This window comes from Microcaecilia unicolor, chromosome 6, assembly GCF_901765095.1.
Source record: "Microcaecilia unicolor chromosome 6, aMicUni1.1, whole genome shotgun sequence".
Classification (NCBI taxonomy): Eukaryota; Metazoa; Chordata; class Amphibia; order Gymnophiona; family Siphonopidae; genus Microcaecilia; species Microcaecilia unicolor.
This window is the reverse complement of record NC_044036.1, coordinates 291,496,803-291,522,032: the sequence shown is the minus strand read 5'-3', so window position 1 is coordinate 291,522,032 and position 25,230 is coordinate 291,496,803. Positions and strand designations below refer to the sequence as shown.

General features: G+C 44.7%; 1 protein-coding gene across 1 annotated transcript in view; it reads left to right on the top strand.

Annotated features, from left to right (window-relative positions):
• The window catches only part of NCS1 (neuronal calcium sensor 1), a 66,572-nt gene that overhangs the window by 20,801 nt on the left and 20,541 nt on the right, over positions 1 to 25,230 (top strand). Inside the window, exon 2 of the mRNA XM_030207834.1 lies at positions 2,018 to 2,042. Within this exon, the coding sequence (XP_030063694.1) occupies positions 2,018 to 2,042 (25 nt within the window). The remainder of the gene's footprint in view (positions 1 to 2,017; positions 2,043 to 25,230) is intronic.

Below are 25,230 nucleotides of genomic sequence, written 5' to 3'. Positions count from 1 at the left end.
CATGAAGTGGCATTTGGATGGTTTTCTCCAAAAAAAATGTCCAAACTGTGATTTTGGAAACTCAGATTTGAGATGTTTTTCTCTGCAGTGTGTCCACAGGTCACAAGGGTGTGTGTTGGGGGGCGTGATTTGGGTGTTCCCAGAACTTTGACGTTTTTTTTTCTGCCATAATGGAACAAAGTAAAAATGCCCAGCACTAAAAATTAGACATTTTGGTCTAAACCTGTTTCAGTCACACCTAAGTCACAAAAAGGTGCCCTAAATGATGAGGTGACCACTGGAGGATTTATTTATTTTTCTTACATTTGTACCCCGTGCTTTCCCACTCATAGCAGGCTCAATGTGGCTTACATATTATATACAGGTACTTATTTGTACCTGGGGCAATGGAGGGTTAAGTGACTTGCCCAGAGTCACAAGGAGCTGCCTGTGCCTGCAGTGGGAATTGAACCCAGTTCCCCAGGACCAAGGTCCACCACTCTAACCACTAGGCCACTCCTCCACTCCATTAAGGCATGATTCCCCCCTTACTCCCCCAGTGGTCACTGACCCCCCTCCAACGATGTGAAAGGAACAGTACATATCAGCCTATATCACAGCGTCAAATGTTATAGCCAGTCCTATTAGAGCAACAAACAGGTCCCTGGAGAAGCCTAGTGGTTGGTGCAGTGGATTGTAGAGAAGAAGACCCAGGTCCATATTTCACTCTAACTGGTACGCTTGTGGTGCAAAGTGTGAGCCCTCCAAAATCCACATAGAGGTGACACCTGCAGGCATAAGGGCTATTGTACTGGTGTACAGTAAGGGAAAGGGGATGGGATTTGATATACCACCTATCTGTGGTTACAGTCAAAGCAGTTTACATATTATATACAGGTACTTATTTAGTACCTAGGGCAATGGAGGGTTAATTGACTTGCCTAGAGTCACAAGTAGCTGCAGCAGGAATTGAACCCAGTTACCCTGGTTGCTAGGCCACTACACTACACTAATCATTAGGCCACTTCTCCACAACCTCATGAAGTAGGTTCTTGGTGGGTTTTGGAGGGCTCACCATCCCAATATAAGGGGGTAACGGTGAGACCCCTCAGGACCTTTTATGTGAAGTCCACTGCAGTACCCCCTAGGGTGCCTCATTGCTCTGCTGGGATGGCTGTGCAGCCAATCTACTAAGAATGCTGCCCCCCCCCCCTCCATACATCCCAATGGCTTGTTTTTGTGTGTTTATCCCTTGAGCTTTTTTTTCCCCCCGAAAATGGTCCTAAAAGATAGATGCACTGAGCACAAAATCTAGCAAATGGCCATTTTTGAAACAAAAAGTTGGACGTTTTTCTGGTTTGAAAATGGCCGTGTTCACTACTGGATTTTTGGATGCTTTTTGCAAATCGTTCAAAATCAAATTTAGACATCGTATTGAAAATGCCCTTCCACATGTCCAAATGTCAGTGGATAAATAGCAGCATACCAGTCTCATGATGTCTAATTGTGCATCTGTATAGTGTCATAATTGGGAGGACTGAGGTTGGACTGATTATGATTGTGAGTTTAATTGTCAAAATCTTAGGGGAGGGGCTTGAGGACCTTTAAAGTTAATTGAGAGTGTGCAAAGCTGAAGGTTTGCTTAGGGCACCTAACAGCCTTGCAGTGGTCCTATTCCTTCAGCCACTTGGGGCTGTCTCTAGTGAATACTAAATAGTTCTGAGATGCATGACAGATACGATACAGACAGGATTACACAAAGGCCAAGCCATGTGTAACTAGTAATTTGGATCAATAATAAAAATCTGTCCAGGAGCTTGAGAGAGGGTTGGAGGAGATCATGAATTATATGCCATGAGAGGGGTGGGGCAGCCTGAGGAACCTGCCATAGTGGGTGTATCGATAGGTTGGGGGGAAGGGAAATGAGGAATCTGCCATGGAGTTGATGAACATGGAGGGTATGAGGAACCTGCCATGGGGAAAAATGAAGCTGCTTTCTCTACTACAAATAGTAACTTTTCTTGTTCTTGTCTTGCAGTTACAGAGAAGGAGGTGCAGCAATGGTAAGTGATAAGTCTCTTCTATTTCTTAGGGAGTCTTGCAAAATGAATTAGCTTCACAGGTGATAGTATAGCCTTGTGTGTATCTACCAGTTATGACAGCTTAAGTAAATTTTGTGTAGATCATTAGAGAATATTAGAAACATCTGTTTGCTGAATTTGTCACCATTTGGGCATGTTTACATTTTTTGCTAGAACTTGGTATGATGGGTGTCACAGTGCATCTTGACGTCACAAGGACACTCTGACAGATGTAGTGAAAGAAAATGGCCTGAAATAGTCGTAGTAAAAACTAATGTGGCATTGTTTTAAATAGAATGGTATTGTTTTCTCTGGGCCTCTACATGGCAAATAGGACCTCCAGGTCAGAGCTTTGCATATGTAAGCACTGGTAACTACACATTTGTGGCTGTAGATATCTGTTGCTTACATTTGCAGCATCTCCCTGCCACTCTGGCTGACCACCTATCTGCCTAGTGCATGGATCCTCAAACCAGTACTTGGGACACACCCAGCCAGTGAGGTATTCAGAATATACATAATAAATATGCATGAGAAAGATTTGCATGTTCTGTCTCTGTTGCCTTCAGATCTCTCATGCATATTCTATAAATCTCACTGGCAGGGTGTGTTCTTAAGTGTGAGTTGAGAGGAATAAATCAGCCCTGATTGGGCTTTCCTCTGAAGCTTCCCGGGCTGAATGTACTGGGTTATTTACAGTAAGCCACCTCCCATGAGAGTTACCTTCTCAAACCAGTCGCAAGCTCTGAGACACATATCTAGAGGCTTCTCACACTGTTGGGGTGCAAAAGCTGTGTTGTCCTCACACTGAGCAAGAATAAAGCAACTTAGATGAAAGAAGAGGGAGAGGCTTTTTAAAGCAGGAACAAGCTATCCTCCCATGTGAGTCACAAAACATGGGTATTCAGCAGCAGACTTAAATTTGATCCCTGCTGAAATCCTACTGTGCAGGAGAGGATTTGTTGGAACTAGTGTTGGGAATTGGCTATGATCTCCCACCTCTAGAAAGCAGCCTTCAGATCCAGCAGATGTCACAAGGGCCCAGAGGCACAAAACCTAAGGAGCCAGCAACGTGGTTTTTACACAGGTTCTAGCCGGTTTAGCAAGCACAGAGTACAGCGAGACATAAACAAAAGGGTTCTATGAGCTCTTTTCCTGTCACGGTAGCAGCTAATGAAAATTGTATGCAAAGTTATTATAATGAGCTAATTACTGTACAATAGCCATTTTCTGAATGATGCACAGAAACAGCCCCTACCTTTACCACGGAAAATTTAACAGGAGTTCTGGAGCTGTCTGTCCTGACAGTTCTTCATGGTTGCAAGGGTCCTCTGCCACTCCTACAGGAGGCAAAGGATCCGCACGCCGGAGCAGGAAGAACGCTGACCACGGTGGGGGGAGGAGGGGCAGGGAAGATGCGAGTAACCCAGGAAAGCACCAAAGAAAAGGAAACCTCCACAAAGATGAGTGAGCTTCGCACAACAAAATCATTAGGGCAGAGAGTGCGAGAGAGCCGGCATCAAGGAGCAGTGCCTCTTGCTTGAACTTTCAGGGGCTCCCTTCAAATGGATTTGTGAGTGAGAGTCCACTTTGCTCCCCACATTGACCATTTGGGGAAGGTGTCCGTGCCCCTGGAGAGATGAGCTGGGAGTGAGGGGGTGGCCATGGTGTGTGTCATGTGCCCAGAAACTACTTGAGAAGAGCATGGGATAGTGCCAGCAACATTTTGGCGGGGCTCATAAGGAGAACCACTTTTCCTTTCTGTGGCATGTGAAACAAAGTGGGTGCCCTGAATATATCTGATGCCAATGGGTAGTGGGACGATGAACCTGTTATTGAATATACTTCCGCCATGGAAGAGTCTGGCCCCGGAATCATCTGATCAGGGACAAAATGCACCAGAGTTCAAAAATGAAACAATGCACCGGATTTCATACATGCAGCTTCTTTGCGTGTATGAAAGCCATATAAAGCGCCACTCTGAGCAAGAGTTGAGCAGCCAAGCTTAGCAATTGCCTGTTCTATGCATGCTCAGCTGACTGACTGGCTTCCCCTCTATCACATGCAAATGAGCTGTTTGCAAAAGCAGCGAGCAGCTCATTAGCATGCAATTTGCTTTGGAAATCGCTTTGTATTTCCAAATCGGTAATTTTTACCAAGGCGGAAATAAAGAGCAATTCTTTATGGGGACCTTTGTGCATCTGGACCAAGGTATCACCTTGAACCAGGCAGTTTATGTCCCTGTTGTTATAACAAACCCCAGAAATACACAGTTGTACACATTTTAACCTGTTCTTTGGCACATACAAATTTTTCTCAAAAATGTTTGCTCATACTTTAAAAATCAAAAAGTGTCTGGCTGATATTCAAAATGATTTAACTGGCCAGAAACAGCTGCTGACCAGTTACATCGCTTGCTCAGGGCTATCCGCTAATTGTCAATGCCACTTAACCGGTTTGTGCCGCTGAAAACTGGTTATTTCAGGGACGTTCCAGGGGCGGAGTCACCACTTGGCCACTTACGTGCTGATATTCAGCACTTTACTGCATAAATGGGACCACATAAAACACAGTCCTATCTTTATACAGCAACACATGGTCAATTAAGTTCTGAATATCAACGTAACTGGCTATGTGTTAGCCTGCTCCGCATAAACCAGATATTCAGTGTTGAAACCTGGGCCCAGCCCGGCATTGAATATCCAGGAATAACACCGGCAGCAGTCGGCAAAATGCTCATGCTGCCGGCAGAATATTTACCAAATTCTGCTCCAGTACTCCAGCTCTGAGCTCTGTATGTCATGGATAAAATTATAAGCAAAATGGAATGTAGTCCGGGCAGCTTAAAAAAAAAAAAAGCTATTTCTGCACATAAACCTCTGTTTATTTATTTATTGGGATTTGTTAACCACCTTTATGAAGAGATTCACCTAAGGCGGTGTATAGTAACTACAGTTTAACGTAGAACTTACAATTTTGTTAACAGCATAACATAGTAAAAATGGCCAAATAAAACCTGAATACAATAAATTAGGTAAACTTGAGAGCAGCAAATTGAAACCTAATAATAGGACTGCCATGAAACAGTATCAAAAATATACACAGTTAACAACACTGAAATTCAAATAACAGAGATATAATATAATGTCAGCATAATACTAATGAAATATCTAATAAGCACGTATTAGAACATTCAAAGCACATATGAACAAATTGCTTTTAAAATTATCCCCTCAGAGTATTACTTTGAGAACACATGTTAAAATGGTTGTGCCATTAAACTTACCTGAATAGCAAGGAGTGTGCAGGGCACGAGTGAGAAGCACTAGTAGAGCTCTGTGTATATATGTGGGGGGGGGGGGGGGGAGAGGGGGTTCTGAGTACTGAAATAGGAGGTATTACAGAGCAGGGCTGAGGTCATTGGAGAACTATGAGGAGGTCTCAATACCGGAGTATCAAGAGGTGCACAGGTTAGGGGTGAGGTACATTTGCAGAGCTGGGTGTGTGTGTGTGTTGTGGGGGGGGGGGGGGAGTTCTCAGTACTGTAATGGCAGGAGGTATTATAAAGTAGTATCAACAGTGGCGTACCAAGGGAGGGCTGTGGGGGCGGTCCGCCCCGGGTGCACGCTGCTGGGGGGTGCCACGGCGTGCGCCTGCTCCTCCGAGTTCGCTAAACTTCGTTCGTTCGCTGCAGCTCCCTCTGTTCCGGGGCAGAGGGAGCTGCAGCGAACGAACGAAGTTTAGCGAACTCGGAGGAGCAGGCACGCGCCGCGGCACCCCCCCAGTGGCGTGCACCCAGGGGGGTGTCATTTCGCCGGAGGGGGTGAGGTGTCATCTAGCGGGAGGGGGGGGGGCGCATCGGCGCTCCGCCCCGGGTGCCATCCAGGCCAGGAACGCCACTTAATATCAACATCCTTCAAATGTATAGGGGTGCTGCTCACACCCATCCCCTCCAAACTATGTCTATGGCCCAGTTTGGGGTCAGTTTTGAATAAGCCACCTAGCTGATAAACTGCATGTGCAGTTTTCATCCCACCCAAACAAACCTGATCTTCAAATCCAAACTATGGGGATTGAAAGCCCCCATGTACTTAAGCTCTCTGCAAGGGGACCGTAATATATGCACATCAGGCCCGATATTCAGACCACGGGAGGTGGCCAGGCAATCTCCCGCAACTGGCGCTGAGCCTGGATATTCAATGCTGGGCTGTATCCGGGTGATTTTTGGCCAGTTTAAATTTAACTGGCCAAGCCGATATTCAGTGTTGACCGGTTAAGTTTAAACCAGCCAAAGATATTCCAACTGTTTTGGTGGCCTACTTTAGCTGCTTAGATGTGCTGAAAATTGGCAGATAGCCAGTTATTGCACGATATAACCGGCTATCCATTAAGTGCTAACCGGCAATATTCAGCGGGAGATCAAATCAAAACAAATCCTATATAACCGCCAATTTCTCCTTTCCAGGGTTCAGTGCAGCAGGGCCGCTGAGAGGGGGGGACAGGGGGGACAAAATTCCCCGGGCCCGGACCTCCAGGGGAGCCCGGCGCCGTGCCAACTCCGTGGGTGGTACAGACAGACGCTCCCTCCCTCCGAATTTCAAAGGCTACCTCGTCCTCGTCGGGGTTGGTTACGGTGACAGCTGCCTGCACGCAGTGAAAAGCGTGCAGGCTCGCGCTTCAGCCTTCCCTTGTTGTCTGCCCTTGAGGGCGGGACCGGAGCTGAGAGACAGACAACAAGGGAAGGCTGAAGTGCAAGCCTGTACGCTTTTCACTGAGTGTAGGCAGCTGTCGCCGTAACCAACCCCGACGAGGACGAGGTAGGAGATAGCTTTTGAAATTCGGAGGGAGGGACGGCGGGCGGGCCCTGGGACGGAGGGGGGCCTTGGAATTCGGATGGAGGGGGGCCTTGGAATTCGGATAGAGGGAGGCCTTGGAATTCGGATGGAGGAAGGGAGGGAGGGGGCCTTGGAATTCGGACAGAGGGGAGAGGGTGGAGGGGGGAGAGGCAGTGACCTCGGGGGGGGGGGGAGGCGCGCAGTGACCTCGGGAGGAGGGGGCCAAGTGACCTTGGGGGGGCCAGGGGCGGCCTTGTCCCAGGCCCGGCCCAGTCTCTCGCGGCCCTGCAGTGCAGTGTGCACAATCAAACATATAAATGGCAAATGACCGACTCACCTGCAAATGTGCAGTACAGACTTCCCTCTCTGTCCCGCCCTCGCGTCAAGACGTGATGATGTCAGAGGGCGGAACAGAGAGGGAAATGGAGTTTGACGCAGCCGCCTGGAAACGAACATCGCGCGCACCTACCTCCACCCTCCCCCCCCCATCCCCGCTCCCGCCCCCTCCATATCGGGCCCCCTGCACTGACCTGACAGCGCCTCTCACCTCCGTGTGGTAGCGCTGCAGGCAGCAGCAGAGCGATCTGCTGCTGCCTGCAGCGCTTTCACACGGAGGTGAGAGGCGCTGTCAGGTCAGTGCAGGGGGCCCGGCACGGAGGAGGGGAGGGAGCGGCGGCGAGGAGGGTAGCTGGAAATCTCACCCGTTTTAACAGGCTTAATGGCTAGTTCATATATAAATAAGCATGCAGCAATTCATAAAACAGTTCATACCATCACAGTTACTCTTTGGAAATAGAAAGGGTTTTTTTACCTTCTTCCTAAAACTAAAGATAATTATCATCTATTCTGATAAGGAGAGGTAAAGAATTCCGTAAAGAAACTCCTATGACAGAAAATATAGAATTCAATATTTTCTGAAACTGAGCCTACTTATAAAAAGGCGGACGTAAAATCAATTGTGCACATAATCGGGCAGAATGACCAGTAAATAATGATGCAATGTTGACCAGCAATCTCCTGCTGAACATTGCCGGATAGCTGGTTAAGTGCCATTTAACTGGCCAGGAGTCATTCCTGGTCAGTTAAATAGTTTTAAATATCGGGTGGATTCTATTGTGGGAAATCTTTGCTTTTCTCTTTCAATTTTGGGAGTTTATTTATATTGCATGGTACAGGAGAAATACATTTCTGCTTCTAGTTTCTAGAATACAGAATCTGACTTCTTAGGGTTTCCAGTTCATGTTTTGTCTGTATTTGGTGAGTGTTTCCATGTCCTGTAAGAGTGTAGTTTCTGTGTAAGGATCTGTATCAGTCCGGTTTGTTTCCTTTTCCCAGTTGAAGGTATATTAGAGTTCTAGAGCCTGTTGTAATATTGAAAGTGTTGCCTTTTCATAGGAAGCATTGTTGCTATTTGTGTCCTGGGATTTTTTGCTCTCTGTCTCCCCCACCTAGCAGTGATTGTGCTGCAATGGCTAAGAACAGCGCAGCAGCGGAGAGGGCTGAGCCCATTTCTTTCTTGAAACCATCTGCTGTGAAAATCTGGAGGAGGAAGACTTGGGAGGGGGAGGGCAGCGTTTTATTTATAACATCATTAATCTAGCATATGCATATCTCTCTCTCTCTATAAAGTGTAATATTTATATCATGCATATATGTGATTAGTAGTCTGCTGCAGCTAGGGTGGGGTGCGCTGCTCCCCTGGATTGCTGCAGTGCAGGAGTGGGGTGGGGGGATGGTGCTTTCTGCTGATCAGACTGCAGCCTTGTACAGTGGCTACTTGGAGCTTTTTTTTTTTTTTTTCGCACTACCTTAGCATCACGCTGCTCTTGGCTTGTTGTGCCTTCTCTTTCTTGATGAGTCAGGATACTGAGGAGTTCAGCTGTATAAGCCCCCTCCCTTGGCACAGCAGAATCCTCAGCCACTCACCCCCTCACTTCCTGCCAGCATCAACTCTGCCACCATGACTTTGTACTGTGTGACACCACAAAGGCACAAAAACCAGGAAAGCCAGCGGCACACAAGCACACACACATCAGCAAGCCCACGTACTGAAATAGCAGGGGCGTGCAGGGCATACATGTCGGGTGTGATGACAGCACTATGTATGTGTGTGTTTATGCACCATACACATACACACAGGCACAGAGCAGCAAATCTGCAAACATAAATTGTCAGAAATTCACGTGCTGCTACAGAGCAATAAACATGTAGATAGATATACATATCCTTCCACTCCCTGCACGCGCGTACACACACACACACACACACACACACACACACACAGCTATAAACATGTAAATAGACATACATATCCTCCTACTCCCTGCACACACACACACACACACACAGAGTAGTAAACATGTAAATAGACATACATATGTCCTTCCACTCCCTGTGTGCATGCGCGGCGCACACACACACACACACACTCTCTCTGAACTCAAATGGTATGTGGGCAGACACACCCACTGGCAGCCCTCCTAGGCCAGGGTCCTCCAACTTTTTTCAACTGTGGCCACATGATCAGAAATTCATATGTGTGCAGGCCACATAAATGTTTTAGCATTTTGATTTATACTCTTCAAAATGTGTGAATTTCTCCTGAAATTGTGTTTTCATATCCACCAAATAACTCTACAATGCTTCAAAATCATGTGTGCTAACTAAGTACGCAAAAATTATTTTGTTAAAAATATCAAGCATGTTGGATGCTTCTGCCCTTGGCCTTGGGATATTCAGCTGTCCCTCTCCAGGGGTTCTGATCTCTGTAATTATGAGTTGCCGCAGGCTTTTATTTTTGTTACATTTGTACTCCTGCGCTGTCCCACTCATGGCAGGCTCAATGCAGCTTACATGGGGCAATGGAGGGTTAAGTGACTTGCCCAGAGTCACAAGGAGCTGCCTGTGCCTGAGGTGGGAATCAAACTCAGTTCCCCAGGACCAAAGTCCACCACCCTAACCACTAGGCCACTCCTCCTGCATACTCTGCCATTTGAAAGTCTATCCGATGGATACCATCACCCCACATATACACAAATAGCATTCAGACAGCCCCCTCCCCTCCGCCACCTTGGCACTTGTAGTCACGCTGTTATATCATAGGAGGTGCTACACAAGATATGACACTATAAGCAGTACATAATTGCTTTATTGTCCTCTAGGGGGCAGTGTTCAGTATGCAGCCATATTTGAATTTAGTTATCATGCTCTATTTAAAAATGTTTTATTGTGTACTGTGTTGATATTGTAATGTAGAATACTATACCATGCTTTGTATTGTTATTTGAATATTTTTTACTGCTGTAATTGTCTTTTGCTTATGCCTGACTTATTCTTGCTGTACACCTCCTTTCCTTCAAAAAGGCGGTAAATAAATAGTTTGTCTTTTAAAATTCCCTTATACTTACATGGATACAAAGGTGTCTACATTCTTTACACTTGCTTTTTGTGCAGGCAAAGGCATGGGACAAAAACTACATGGGTGCAGGAATAGCTCTTTATAGTGCAGTTAAAGTACACACATACTCCCATATTCTATATAGTATGACTTGAGTCACGCTGGCAAATCAGGTTGTATTCTGATTAGCGCATACAAATTATCTTAAGCCAATCAGTGCCAATGATGGCCACTTTTAACAAGCAATTACTGACACTAATTGACATTAGTTAGAATTTATGTGCTCAACTTTCTAAGCGTATTCTGTAAAGTGATGCATGTAAATTCAAAGATGCAGATTGGAAAAGGAGGCGTTGTCTATGGGTGTGGAATGGGTGGGTCATGGGTGTTTCTAAAAACTATGTGCGCTGTTACAGAATACACCCGCAATCACGCCTAACTTAGGGTAGGCATTTTCACCAAGTTTACTTGGTATAAATGCCCACAACTAATGCCCACAACTAAATTTACTCATGTGGATGGGCGCTAGGCATATTCTTTTTTTTTTTTATTCAGTTTAAACAAATTTACAAGAAACTTCTTGATTGGCAAAGTATTCTATAAAATGCGCTTAACTTTAGGCGTAGTTTATAGAATAGGACTAGGAGTATTTTTTTCGTCACTAATTTTTAAGGCGCCATATATAGAATCTAGCCCATAACATGCCCATGCATATAGCGCTTACAAATTCTGAGTCTAGGTAAAAATAAACTGATATAACACCTGCTGTATCAGTTTATGTTTCTAAGATGTGCTGTTTGCCAAATTAACGCATTTGTTTTTAAGGGTTCTTCTTTTTAGGTTCTTGCAGTCATTATTACTGCACAAAACCTGCAAAAAAGTTAAAAAGAAAAAGCCTTTAAAATGCACTAATTTTGCAATTAGCACATCTTAGTAAAAATATACCAATATAGCACGCCCACACATATATCGTGTAGAAGGTATGCTCAGTTTGTAAAAATGTGTATAACGCACACATTATATACATGAAAATATGGTACTTTACAGGAGATCTAAATCCAATAGAAGCTGACTTCCAGATTTCTGTGTATTTAAATTTTACTGCAGTTCACCACATATGACAGAACTGAGTCATATATATAACTGAGTAATCTGATTGGCTAATGGACTAATGCAATTATAATAGGTAGATCACCTAGGATAGGTGTCTATTTATTTATTTAATTTATTTATTGCATTTGTATCCCACATTATCCCACCTTTTTGCAGGCTCAATGTGGTGGTAATGGATTAGAACATAATCACTTATTGTTACATAGAGATTTTGAGTAACATAGTAGAAGTTAGAACAAACAGATATTATAAAAATAGGTCTGTGTAAGGTATAGGAGATGCATTCATTTATATTTGTTGTTCTGTGTGGTATGCCTTATTAAAAAGATGGGTCTTCAGTGATATTCGGAAGTTTGTTAGTTCGTAGATCTTTCTCAGGTTGTGCGGCAGCGCATTCCATAGCTTGGCACTCAGGTAGGTAAATTTTGCTGCGTGCATAAGTTTGTATTTTAGACTTTTGCAGCTTGGGAGATGAAGATTAAGGAATGTGCGGGCTGATCTTTTGGCATTCCTAGTCGGTAAGTCTTTCAGGTCTGACATATAGGCTGGGGCATCTCCATGGATGATTTTATGAACTAGAGTACAAATCTTGAACGTGATGTGTTTTTTGAGTGGGAGCCAGTCTAGAAGTTTGGAGGCTGGTGTGCTGGAGCAGGCTCTCACAGGCTCTCGAGAGCCGTTTGTTAAGTTTTGAAGAATTTTGGGAGCCGGTTCTCCATGGCTACTTTAACAAATGGATCCCAAAATGTGGGCTTGGGCCCCTCCTGAATTCTCTTTTACTTTGCTGGCGAGAGAGAGCCCCCTGTTAACAATTTACCAGCACACCCCTGGATGGAGCCTAGCAATCTGATATCTACAGACTTGAGAAGCCACGTGCCCTCATCCAGGGCCAGCTTAACCATTAGGCAGATGAGGTGGTCAACTAGGGCAGTTGCTTCTAGGGGGAGACAAAGAGCAGATGAATCAAAGCAAAACCATAGTTGCTGACAACCACACAAATTTTAAAAAATCCATTAACATATGAATTAAACTGGGAGGGGGGATGGATAATTTTCAAACAGCCCATTTACCCGGACAAATGGCTTTGGAAAATGTACAGCATTTTCCACATGCAAAGCATACTCTATCTACATGGCTGTTACATAAAATTGTGCATGGGTATACGTGCTCTAAAAGATGTTAGATTTATTAACTACCTTTATGAAAAGATTCATCCAAAGTGGTATACAATAGGTATAACTTGACTTAGGCAAGTTCCTTAGAGGTAGCAGCATAAAAATACCTGGATAAGTAGCACTCACCAGTCAGTAATACCCATAAGTACATAAGTAATGCCACACTGGGAAAGACCAAGGGTCCATCGAGCCCAGCATCCTGTCCACAACAGCAGCCAATCCAGGCCAAGGGCACCTGGCAAGCTTCCCAAACGTACAAACATTCTATACATGTTATTCCTGGAATTGTGGATTTTTCTCAAGTCCATTTAGTAGTGGTTTATGGACTTGTCCTTTAGGAAACCGTTTAACCCCTTTTTAAACTCTGCTAAGCTAACTGCCTTCACCAGATAATACCCAGCAATATTATCTGGATATTGCTGCTGAATATCATGTCTAGTGCTTTTTTTGTAGGAAAAAAGGTACCAGCATTCATAATGAGTAACCTTATAGGTGGGGTTACTATCTATAGTTCTGCCCCTACAGTAGCCACACCCATTTTACCAACAATGGCGTATATAAACAGGTATCATTGAAAATGTTACACCAGTGTAGAAGAAGAAAAATAACTTAGTGATTTCTTTTTTATTATAAATAACTTCTGTAAGCTGTTACAGCTCCAGTATACCCAAAATGACACAAACCAAATTAGCACACAGACCAGGAATTAGGAGAACAGTCTTGCCAAATCGGAAACACAATATGTTATCAAAATCTCAGAACCTAACAAACAGATCTCTATTCAGACACTTGGCCTTGCAGTCACACATGCAGAACAGAGCTAGCCCCTCTTCAAATTCTTAAAAAATTTTAACCTGAAATCCTAAGAAGCTAAACTCTGCATACAGTACAATACCAGAAAAACAGAAAGAAATATGGTTCCTCCTATACAGTGCAAAATAAGACAGCAGGTGTAAATTCTCAAATTGGACATATTCCAAATACCAAAATGAAAATAAAATGATTTTTTTATACCTTTGTTGTCTGGTGACTTTGTTTTTCTGATCATGTTGGTCCCAGTCTCTGATTCTGCTTATCTCTATCTGTTTTCTTAATTCCATTTCCAGGGCTTCCTGTCCATTTATTTCTTTACTTTCCTCCTTTCTTCACTTCTTGCCCTACATCCATAAGTAAAATCTGGGTCCTCCATGGACTTGATTGGAGGAGGTATACAGTGGATCCAGCTTTTGCCTATTTTCTCTATCCATGTGCAGTTTTTCTCCTCTCTTCCCTTTTCCTCATCTCCATCCATGTGCATCTTCTTCTTTTCTCTTCCCTCCCCTCAATCCATGTCCAGCATTTCTCCTCTCTCCCCTGCCCTCCCCTCCCCTCCATCCATCCATCCATGTCTGCAATTCTCCTCTCTTCCCTGCTCTCCTTTCCATCCTTGTCCAGCAATTCTCCTCTCTCCCCTGACTTCCCCTCCATCCATCCATCCATGTCCAGCAATTCTCCTCTCTCTATCCATGTCCAGAGATTCTCCTCTATCACCTGCCCTCTCCAGAGATTCTCCTCTCTCACCTGCCCTCCCATGTCCAGTGATTCTCCTCTCTCCCCTGCCCTCCCTCCTATGTCCAGCGATTCTTCTCTCCCCTGCCCTCCCTCCTATCTGTGTCCAGCGATTCTTCTCTCTCCCCTGCCCTCCTTTCCCATCCATATCCAGCTATTCTCCTCTGCACCCTGTCCTCCCCTCCCATTCATGCAGTGATTCTTCTCTGACCTTGTCCTCCCCTCCTATCCATGTCCAACAATTCTCCTCTCTCCCCTGCCCTCCCCTCCTATCCATGCCCAGTGATTCTTTCTCTTCCCTGCCCATCCATGTCCAGCGATTCTCCTCTCATCCCTGCCCTCCCCTCCCTTCCTCCCCCTGCTGCCTGCCTGGTTGAGAGTCCAGGCCCCCAGCAGTAATCAGCCAGTACAAGGCCCAGCATCAGCGCTGAGGAGCCTTCGCGCCCAATGCCATGCGCTCAGGAAGGCCCTGTTAGTTCTGTTCTCTCTGTCACGTATGCATCAATGGGGTGGTACCAACAGGGCCTCCACGAGTGGATAGGCTGGAAGGCTGAGTGTGCTATTGCTGGGCTTTGCTTGTACTGACTGATGATCGCAGGCCCAGACTGTCAAGCAGGCAACAAGAGGAAATGGGGGCAGAGGGGGGAGGTAAAAAAGATGCCAGTACACTGTACTGGTGCATACTGGCACAAAAAAAGCACTGATCTTGTCTGACTATCTCTTCAGTGTTTGAGTAGTACCAGACAGTCTGAGGGTGGAGCTAAGGCGGTGCCAGAAATTATCCAGGTTCTGCCGATATTCAGTGCCGCTACCTGGTAATTATCTGGGCAGAATAGCTGGCCTAACTTTTCTGAATGGCTATCTGGGTATCAGAAAGTGGTGCTGTGGAGCTGGGGGCTTAGGAACAGGAGCAGAAGGGCTGGTTTAGGGAGCAAAGTGGCTGCTGTCTGTCCGGCTCCTATTTGTTCCTGGAGTGTACAACACCCATTCTGCTCTGTGTTCTAGGCCATTCCCCCAGAAATTAAGCCCTGATTGGTGATACTCAGATAACTCCCAGTTATATCTGGGTTTAAAAAACTGAGTGCTTTGGGTTAAATATTACCCACCATAGTATAATGTCCTTTTACTCATTCTATGCATAGGTGTTCCTGGAGACAGAGTTATGATATATGCGCATATTTTATAAAATACACAAATGCACGCATCGTGCACACAGCCACATGCACATTTACATCTTCTTCAGAACAGGTGTAAATTTGAACAAGAGAATTTGTGCACTATTGGGGGTCAGTGTACAAGCTTATTTTACCTATGTTCTTTAATAAATAAGCATAACAAACACTTGTTTTGGACATTTCACATATGTACTCTGTTAAGAAATTACTCCCAATGTGTGTGTGTATGTGGGTGGGCGTATATAAACACATACACACACAAAATACAGTGTAATATTTCAAAAGATGATGTCCAATTCTGCTGCCTCCACATCCATGTCTGAATGGTGGTGTTGCTTCATGGCTGACTCAGTTACTGGTACTGTTACCCAGTTTCCCACATTGGGCAGGAGTTTCCTACTCTTGTACAGGAAAAGGCCTCTTGACTCTGGACGTTGGAGACTTGGCAGGTCTGCATGTGGGGAGGGGAGAAGGGCAGCATTTCTACACCAAACATGTAGCTGTGACAGGAGATGTCCTCTATTAGTCTTTTACCTTAGTGTAAATATTATTCAAACAGCAGAACAAATTCAGCGCAGGTTATGTTGCCTTCAGGAAGTAAGAGAGGGAGAAGCACATTTCCCCACTCTATGTCCCACTGCACTAAAAGGAGTGATATATATCAGTGTGTCTTTTATATAAACTATTGTCATGACAGCTTCAGAACACAGGAGCAATTGAGATTTTCCCTTCAAGAGCTGCAGGGTACTAAAGATGTTGGTGTTCTCCCTGTAAGAGTTGCAGAGCGCAGGAATTGTCAGGTGCTGGGTTCATCTGTGAGGCTGATGCAGAATGGTGCAGCAGGTTTTGTGCACCAGTTAGCTTGGTCAATGCAGTGTACTGTAAACCAGAGGATTGATTCATAGATATTAAATTGCTCTCTTACCTATTTGTCCCTCTCGCTTAATATTTTCCTTGATAATCTGCTGACGTTACCTCCATCTGTCCTATACAGGAGAAAAAAGAAAAGAACCCCCCCCCCAAAAAAAAAATAAAAAAAAAACTTCCTTTCCTCTCACTTCCAGAGCTGCTGCCTCCTATAAGTTGCTATATTTCTGTCTTCCTCCTGACTTTATAGTCCTTCCCTGCCTACCTCTCTTCCACCTACTCCTAAACTAGCTTTTCCTATATAGGAAAACCAAGAGACAATTATCTTCAATAAATCCTATATTGGACAATCCTGCCTGTTGATATCCCTTAACATAGTACATCTCCTCACACTTGTTAATCATATCAACATGACTTTCATTCAGTACAATATATGTTGTGCCCTAGTCTCCATCTGGAACTTTAGAGCTTGACTCACCTGTCTCAAAACTGGAATTGGCTGCAATTAAGGAAGCATTTAGGACTATCCAATTCCCAGCCAATTTACCACCAGCACTGCCATAGAGAATAAAGCAATAGAGGCATAGTTGGGTCACAATAGGCTCAGGTAGATTACAGCCTGTGTCTCAGAGGCTTTCACCCTCCCATCCTTTGCCCCTATGTAATTCCTTTGCTGCATTGGAACATTATGATGCTCAGAAAAGAAGTACTGAGGTGGAGCCAGAGGCAAGGAATGTAGCTCAGTTCAAAAAAACCTCCCCAAAACAATTACAGATTGGCTCAAAGCAGAAAATTCTTACAGCTAGGAGACTTCATTATAAGAGGAATTAATTTAGGAACACAGTTCAAGGGACCCAACCCACTGAAATGCCTTCCAGGATCCTCTGCTACTACAAGTACCAACTGAATACTGAATGTGGTCCAAGAAGAGAGTAAGGATTCTAATTCTGATATTGTAATCCACCTGAGGACAAATGACCTGGCCAACAACTGCAAGTCTGGAGCACAGAGAGCATTCCAGAAGCTTGGGGAGGGTCTAAAGTCTTTGGTTCAGACTGCTGCTTTTTCTGAAGATGGAAAGGGAGAGGAAAGACTGCATAAAACAGAGGAGTTCAATAAGTGACTTGAAACTTGGTGTAAAGAAGAAGGTTTTAGATACATAGGAGGACGGGGCAGTATTGTACTGTAATGCTGGGCTATATCTTTCTGTGATAGGAAAAAAGATCCTTGGAGAGAAATTCAGACAATGACGGCAGTGGAGAAAGTAATGTTAATATAGAAAACCTTCTAAACTCACTTAATAACACATGGAAAGCAATGAGCACAAATGCTCATAATCTAAGTAAAAAATGTTTAAGATTTGCAAGCCCTGATGTTTAAGGAAGACTTGGATATTGTTGCTATTACTAAGACATGGTTCAATGATTCCCATGAATGGGATGCGATCATACTGGGCTATAGTCTTGTTAGGGGGGATAGGGAGGGCTGAAGAGGTGGAGGAGTGGCATTGTATGTGAAAACTAATATCAGAGCAGCTGAAATGCAGGGAACCTGGGGAAAGGAAGAAGCTATATGGATTGTCCTGGAAAGAGAAGATAAAACCTAAATCCACACAGGTATTATCTACAGACCTCCGACACAAATGGAGAAACTGGACAAGGAACTGATAGAAGATATCCACATTGGAATTAAAGGGAGGCTGTTGCCGGGAGATTCCAGTTTGCCTGATATGGATTGGAACATCCTATCGCAGAGTCAGAAAGAAGCTGAGAGATCATGGATGCCTGTCAAAGTGCTTTGCTCAGACAAATGGTGACAGAACTTATGCGGAAAGGGTTGACATTGGATCTAGTGCTTTCCATCCAGAAAGTAGAAATTGTGTATTACAGGTTGAGCTGGAAGGACTCCCATTCTAATCAATAGTGGACTCCGCCAGTGTCAAGACCCTTGTTTGGAGAGATACTCAGCTGTCTGCAATTGAATTATGAGTGGATTGTGACCCTGGCATGCATACATGGTGACCAGAGGCAGTATCCGACAGCTCAAGTATCCTTTAAAACACCTGTAGGGCAAGCTCAGCTGGAAGTAGCAGTCTTGGCTACCTTACCTAATAGTTTTGGGCCAGGATTTCCCAGATTTCGGTGCCATCTGGGCCCAGCTGTTCACTGGCCCAAAGAAGGAGGCGGGGTCTTTCCCTGAGATCTTTCTGCTGGAAGACCCTGGCTTGTATACCAAAAGCATGAAATTGCCTAAACCCCATCACCAGCGATAGCTAAAGAAACGGCGTTGCTCTCTGAATCAATTCAATTATTTTCCCCCATTTGGAGTTCAGTGTGGTTTACATCATCTGAGGGGCTTATGTTGGATAGAGTGTAGTGGTAGGGCATTGGTTGAATACAGTTTTTCAGTCTTGTTTGATGAGTACAATCTAGTGTAACACTGTAGAGTATGAAAGGAGTAGAGGTGTTTCATTTGTTGTTTCTGTGGCTGGTTAAAGCACATTTAGTAGAAGTGGTTGTTCTGTGGTAGTCTTTGGAATCTAGGAGTTGCAGTGGATGGAGATCCAAAGCTGGGAGAAGACAGCAGTCTGGACACCCCAGACCTTTTAGATAGCCTACCCGAATGGAGTAGCAAAGGAGCTACATGGAATTTTAACAGGGCACAGTCAGAGGATGAATCCTTGGCCTTAGAGCTGCCCGAGATAGGGTTGTCTCAGTAGATGGGAATCCCATGGGCAACCAGGACCCCTCTAAAGTAGCACTCCCATATTTTATGATTAAATATTTTTTATTTAGTCATCAAAATCCAGTACAATGTGCAAAGTTACAAATACTCAGTCTGTATAAGAGTGCAACTGACAAAGGATGACCAAAAGACTTGTTTTCAATTTCAACCCCCTCCCCCCAAAACACACCACCCAACCCTCCACTATACAAGGATTATACTAAAATACACATCAAGAAGATCACCGGTCATGATCACTCAATGTCCTATTAGGACCCCAAACCTACATATTCCCAACCACTAAGCAGAGCGGCGCCTCCTAGAGCCTTTAATTATGAAATATCCAAGTCATTTAAAATGGTAGGATGGACTCTAAGTGGCAAGGTTGCCAAATAGGGATCCCAAATCTTGAAAAATCTCTTCTTCACAGTCCGCCCCCGTAGTACCACAGTCATCTTTTCCATCCAAAGTAGCTCAAATATGTGATTGTGCCATTGAGACACAGTGGACAGGGCATCATCAATCCATTGTAATAGGATACAATGTTTCATCATCAAACAGGCTTTATGCAAAAGGAGTACTGAAAATGCCATGCCCACTACTGTGCCATCCATCATATCCATGACAGATCTGTTGGGGAGTGGCAGCCATTGTCAGTCACACATTGTACTCAAATGGGCCCAGAGAGTCTAAAATGCATTGTATGTTGGAGTGTCCTGTAGGACACTCCCACATACAATGTCTATATGAGACATTTGGAGTTGAACACTTTAAACAAGTCCCCTCAGTTGACTAATCTATAATTTTTGCTCTACAGGGATTAATACACATATGCAATAAAAATCTTATAATGCAGTTTTTGATACTTAGCACGAGCTGGTCCAGGGAATAGCCCACAAAATTCTAGGACCATCTACTCACAACCTCTTCAAAAGGATGGGTCCCCATAACTTTCTTCAAGCTCACAGAGTAACGACCCACAAGACCCTTTATTACTGCTGGTAAAGGCCAACACTCATCAAAGGGGTCTCCCATATTTTATAATGAATAACTTGTTGTATAGGGTGACCAAAAGAAACCTGGAGGGGGAAGAGGTAGAGCAACTGTTAGTCCCTCAACCGTACCATAGGCAGGTCATGCAGTTAGCCCACAGTCACCTGTTAGGAGGTCACCTAGGGGAGGAGAAGACTCGGGAGTGGATTTTGGCCTGTTTTTTTTTCTGGCCAGGTGTTTTTAAACAAGTTGAGCTCTTCTGTCAGTCCTGCCCAACCTGCCAGCTGAGTAGTGTTGTGAGAGTTCCACCTTCCCCTCTTGTGCCCAGGCCCACCTACTTTGGGTTCAGGCCCACCCAGTAGCAGCACACCTATGGTGTGGCTGGCAGGGATCCCGAAGTCCCATCAGATGAAAACTCCAAACAACTGTCCTTCCTGCATACCTTGTAAATAGAAGATCTTCACCTGCAATGAGCAGTGACAGATACTGATCGCACCGGCCCCACAGCCTTCCCTCTGATGTATTCCTGCCTATGTGGAAACAGGAAGTTGCATCAGAGGGAAGGCTGTGGGGCCAACATGAGCAATGTGTATTAGTTGCTGTTCGCTGCCAGTGAAAATCTGCTATTTAAAAGGTATGCAGGGAAGAGGAGATTTTGAGAGACCATACGGCATGCAGGCGAGAGAGGGAGAGACCAAACAACTTGAGGGACAGGGTGGAGTTCTTCTGCCCACCTATCTTGGGCCCAGGCTCACCCAAAATTGGGTGTCTGGCTACGCTTCTGTTGTCAATACCCTGTTTGAGAGAGTAGCTATGGACTTTGTGGGACCACTAGAATGAATTGCCTATGGTAACAAATATATCCTAGTTATTTTGGACTATGCCACTCGCTACCTAGAAGCCATTGACCTACATAATATAAAAATTACCATGGTAGCCAGTGCACTGTGGGAAGTCTTTTCCCGGATGGGGATTCCTACTGAAATACTGACTGATCAAGGAACCACCTTTATGTCCAGGGTCATGAAGCAAGTGTGTGCTCTGCTTAAAGTAAAGACCTTATGAACATCTGTTTATCATCTGTAGACAGATAGTCTAGTGGAACACTTCAACAAGACTCTCAAGCAGATGCTGAAGAAGTTTGTGGCCAAAGATGGGAAAAACTGGGATTCTTTATTCCCATAGGTACTATTTGCCATCCAGGAGCTACCTCAGATTTCAACAGGAAAACTAGAGGAATCCTGGATGTGGTTTGGGAAGCTTGGGAAGAGGATCCCAGTCTGGGAAGGAACTTGGCCGAATATGTGCTCATCATGCAGGAGAGGCTGAAGAAAGCCGGTGAGGCAGCTAAGCTTTGCTTGGAAAAGGTTCAAGCGGGTTAAGACCAAGCCTACAACCAGATGGTAGTACAACAAACCTTTCAGCCAGAGGACAGAGTCTTAGTCCTCTTACCCTCCTCGGAAAGCAAACTATTATGCAAGTGGTAGGGACCCTATGAAATTGTGGAGAGGACAGGGACAGTTAACTACACAGTGGCTCAATGGGACAACAGGGACAAGGTGAAAATTTTCCACATCAATTTGCTAAAGAAGTGGGTCCTGATGACTGCCGCCTTGGTCTAGAAGGACAACTTTGGACCAGAGATTCTGACCAAGTCTGGGCCCCTGCAAGTTCCATTTGGCAACCAGCTCTCTCACAGAAGGCTGACCTAGAGCAGTTGGTATGCCAGAATCAAGATGTATTTTCAAGAATGCCAGGCCAGACTCACCTTGCAAGCCATGGCAAAGGAGGTCATTGATATGCTGGAACTGGGAGTCATTGAGGACTCAACCAGCAATTGGTCATCTCTCATTGTGCTGGAGCCAAAGCCGGATGGGTGCATACAATTTTGTATTGATTTTCGGAAGGTGAACGCTGTTTTCAAACTGGAGGTCTATCCCATGCCAAGAGTGGATGAACTCATTGAGTGGCTGGGAAGGGCCTGATTCATTTTGACCCTGAACCTGACCAAGGGATATTGGCAGGCACCTCTCACCCCGGTTGCCAAGGAGAAGACAGCTTGTTCCAGTTCACGGTGTTACTGTTTGGTCTTCATGGCGCTCCAGCTACCTTTCAGCAACTCGTGGACTGCCTCCTTAAACCGCATGACAGTTACACAGCACTTAGACAACATTGTAATTTACAGTGAGGTTGGAGGACACATTGAATCCAGGGAGAGGCAGTAATGGGCAGCCTACAGACTGCTGGACTGACAGTGAACCCAAAGAAATGCTTATTGGGTGGACAATAGGTCCAAATCCTGGGATACTTGGTTGGGCGAGGACAAGTGAGACCCTAGATCTAGAAGGTAGAGGCAATCACCCAGGTGCCAGTACCGCAGATGAAGAAACAAGTACAAGCCTTCCTCGGGCGCTTTGGTTACTACTGCTGGTTTATTCTAGGGATTGCTGAGAAAGCAGAACCACTAATTCGCCTCCTTCAGAAGAAGGCTGCAGAAAAGATACACTGGACAGATAAGCTGGATGTTGCCTTCCAAACCCTGAAGAGGGATATTTGTTCAGAACCAGTGTTGGTCAGCCTGGACGTTAACTGGCCCTTCATTGTGCAGATTGATGCATCAGATGTTGGACTTGGGGCTGTTCTGGCCTAGGAAGTAGATGGAGAAGGCCACCCGGTGGCATACATTAGCTGGAAGCTGTTCCTGAGAGAGAAAAGTTATGCAACAATTGAGAAGGAAGCTCTAGCTGTCAAGTGGGCCCTTGAAACATTCCAATATTATTTGTGGGACGACACTTCCTGCTGGTCACCGACCATCTACCCCTTCAGTGGATAACTTGACATAAAGACTCAAATGCACGTATCATGCACTGGTTTCTTAGCCTCCAGCCCTTTAGCTATTGGGTGATTTTCCTATGTGCTACAGCTGGTGGCACTTTCCACCCATTGCCACCATGCTGGCTTCTCCCCTCTTGCACATGCTCAGTTTTCAGGCATGTGCAAAAAACAAGCATGCGCATGAGGTGAGGTTGGGGGGATAGGTTGGTGCTGTGGCAATGGGTGGAAAGCACCGCCAGCTGAAGCAGGTAGGAAAATCACTTGTTCTGGCCGCCAAAGGACATCTTCAGCTGGTGGGGCTTGGGGATCCCCGCCAGCCATAAGGGTGTCAGAATTTTCAGGTGGACCTGAGCCAAGACTGGGTGGGCTGAGGCCCACTTGAGCCACCCTTGGCTATGCCCCTGCCCTAATGGCATGCAGGTAACATGGGAATTAGCACACACTTAGTTGATCATTTTCAAAGCACATGACTTACAAACTTTGATAAGCTAGGTAACTTTGTAAACCTATGTGCTTTGAAAATGAGCCTCTATGTGTCATGCCACTCAATGTTCCCTCTAATTTTTGCTGGCTCATGTGCGCATGGAAAACATTTTCCCCCTAATTCTACTTATACCCCCAAATTCTATATATTGCACTGAGCTTTCCGCATGGAAATTGAAACATTAATGCCAATTAGTGTCAATAATTAGTGTCAATAATTGTTTGTTAATTGGCATTAACAGGGCAGGATTAAGGTGCAGGCAAATAAGGCACATGCCTAGGGCCCAAATGTTTAGTAGGGGCACTCTCAGATTCATTCCTAAGGCATATTTTGCCCTGGTAAGTTAGCTGCTGGTAGAAAAAATAGCATGTGGGGGGAAGGGGGAGAGGAAGGTTAGAGCCACCAATGCCTGAAGAGGTCTGTCTGTTCTTCCCACGCCCTGTGCACAGTCCTCCAATCAGCAGGGGGAGTCAGTAAGCAATGTTTTTTACCAGCTGCTTTCTCCTCTTTTGGTTTTCCTCACCAGTCAGAACTATATGGAACCCATTTGGGAAAGTTTTAAAATGTATTTATATTATTATAGGGGGTGGGGTGGGGTGGGGTGCGGGTGGACCATTGTGCTTGTTTGCCTAGGGCCAATGAAAGGATTAATCCTGCCCAGGGCATTAATTAGAATTTACATGAACTATCTAAGTGTATTCTATAACGTGTTGCACGTAAATACTAAGTTGCATAGTTGAAAAGGGGGCATGAGCATTGAATTGGTGGGTTATGGGCATTTCTAATATCTATGAGCATGGTTATAGAATACACCCAGTCTGTATGTAATATAGGCGTTGGCATTTACACCAGGTTTTATTTGATGTTATTGCCTGTGACTAAATTTAGTCATATGGACTGGCGCTCAGTACATTCTATAAACTGCGCAGAAATTTAGGCTTATTCTATAAAGTGCACCTAAATTAAGACGTACTTTTTAGAATGCACTTAGGTGAAATTCATTTTGGCACTGAATTTTTAGGCACGATACATAGAATCTAGTCTTAACTGCTCAAAATTGTGCATGGAAATGTGAGCATGTGCCCAATTTGTGCATGCAGTTTAATTACTTAATGAGTCAATTAGCACCAATAACTGGGCAATAGCAATCAATCATTGGTGCTAATTGAAAATAATTGGAATTTATGTGCATCTTTATAGGCAGTATTCTAAAAAGATGCACACATAAATTCTTCCACATGGATCTGAAAAGGAGGTGTGACCATAGGATGGAGCATAGGTGGGTCAGGGACATTTCTAGAATTTGCATGTAGTGTTACAGAATTTGGGGGACCGCGCCTAATTTAGGAATGGGGGTTTACACCAGGGTTCAGATAGTGTAACTCCTCTTGCCCAAAATTGGCCATGGATCCTGGTGCTAATCGCTGTTCTATAAACAGAGCCCAACTTGATGCACCATTTATAGAATACAGATTTTTTTTTTTTGCCATCCAGAACTGAAACCTTTGTGTGCAAATTTTCAGGCTGGACTGGATGCGTGCAGTATGGCCTATGTTTATAATAAAGAAAGCTAGCAAACATTTTGTGCTTGCAGTTGCTAAGTGTGTGCGCTCCCTTTCTGACCCATGTGTGCATGTGCATGAACACGCACACAGCTTAGGAGGAGCATTGATGAAGTAACAGTTGGTGCACTTCTGTGCTAACAGCATTTGCTAATTCACATGTTAATTCTCAACACACTTTAATAAACAGGCCCATAACTTGCCCAAGATCATAAGGAGCATAGTGAGGTTTGAGCCCTGAATTCCCTGGTTCTCAAATCAAACAAAGGAAGAATATACAGGATATACAGCAGAGATGGCCTAAAGAAGGGTTGCTTTTCGTCAACTGAATTGTATAAATATTTATTTTAAAAAATAGTTCCGACGGCTTGACACTGTCATTTTTCCATCTGGTACCTTGTCAGGGGTCCATAAATCTATAAAAGCACAAACGCTGTACAAATTTGTGAACAAGATTTATAA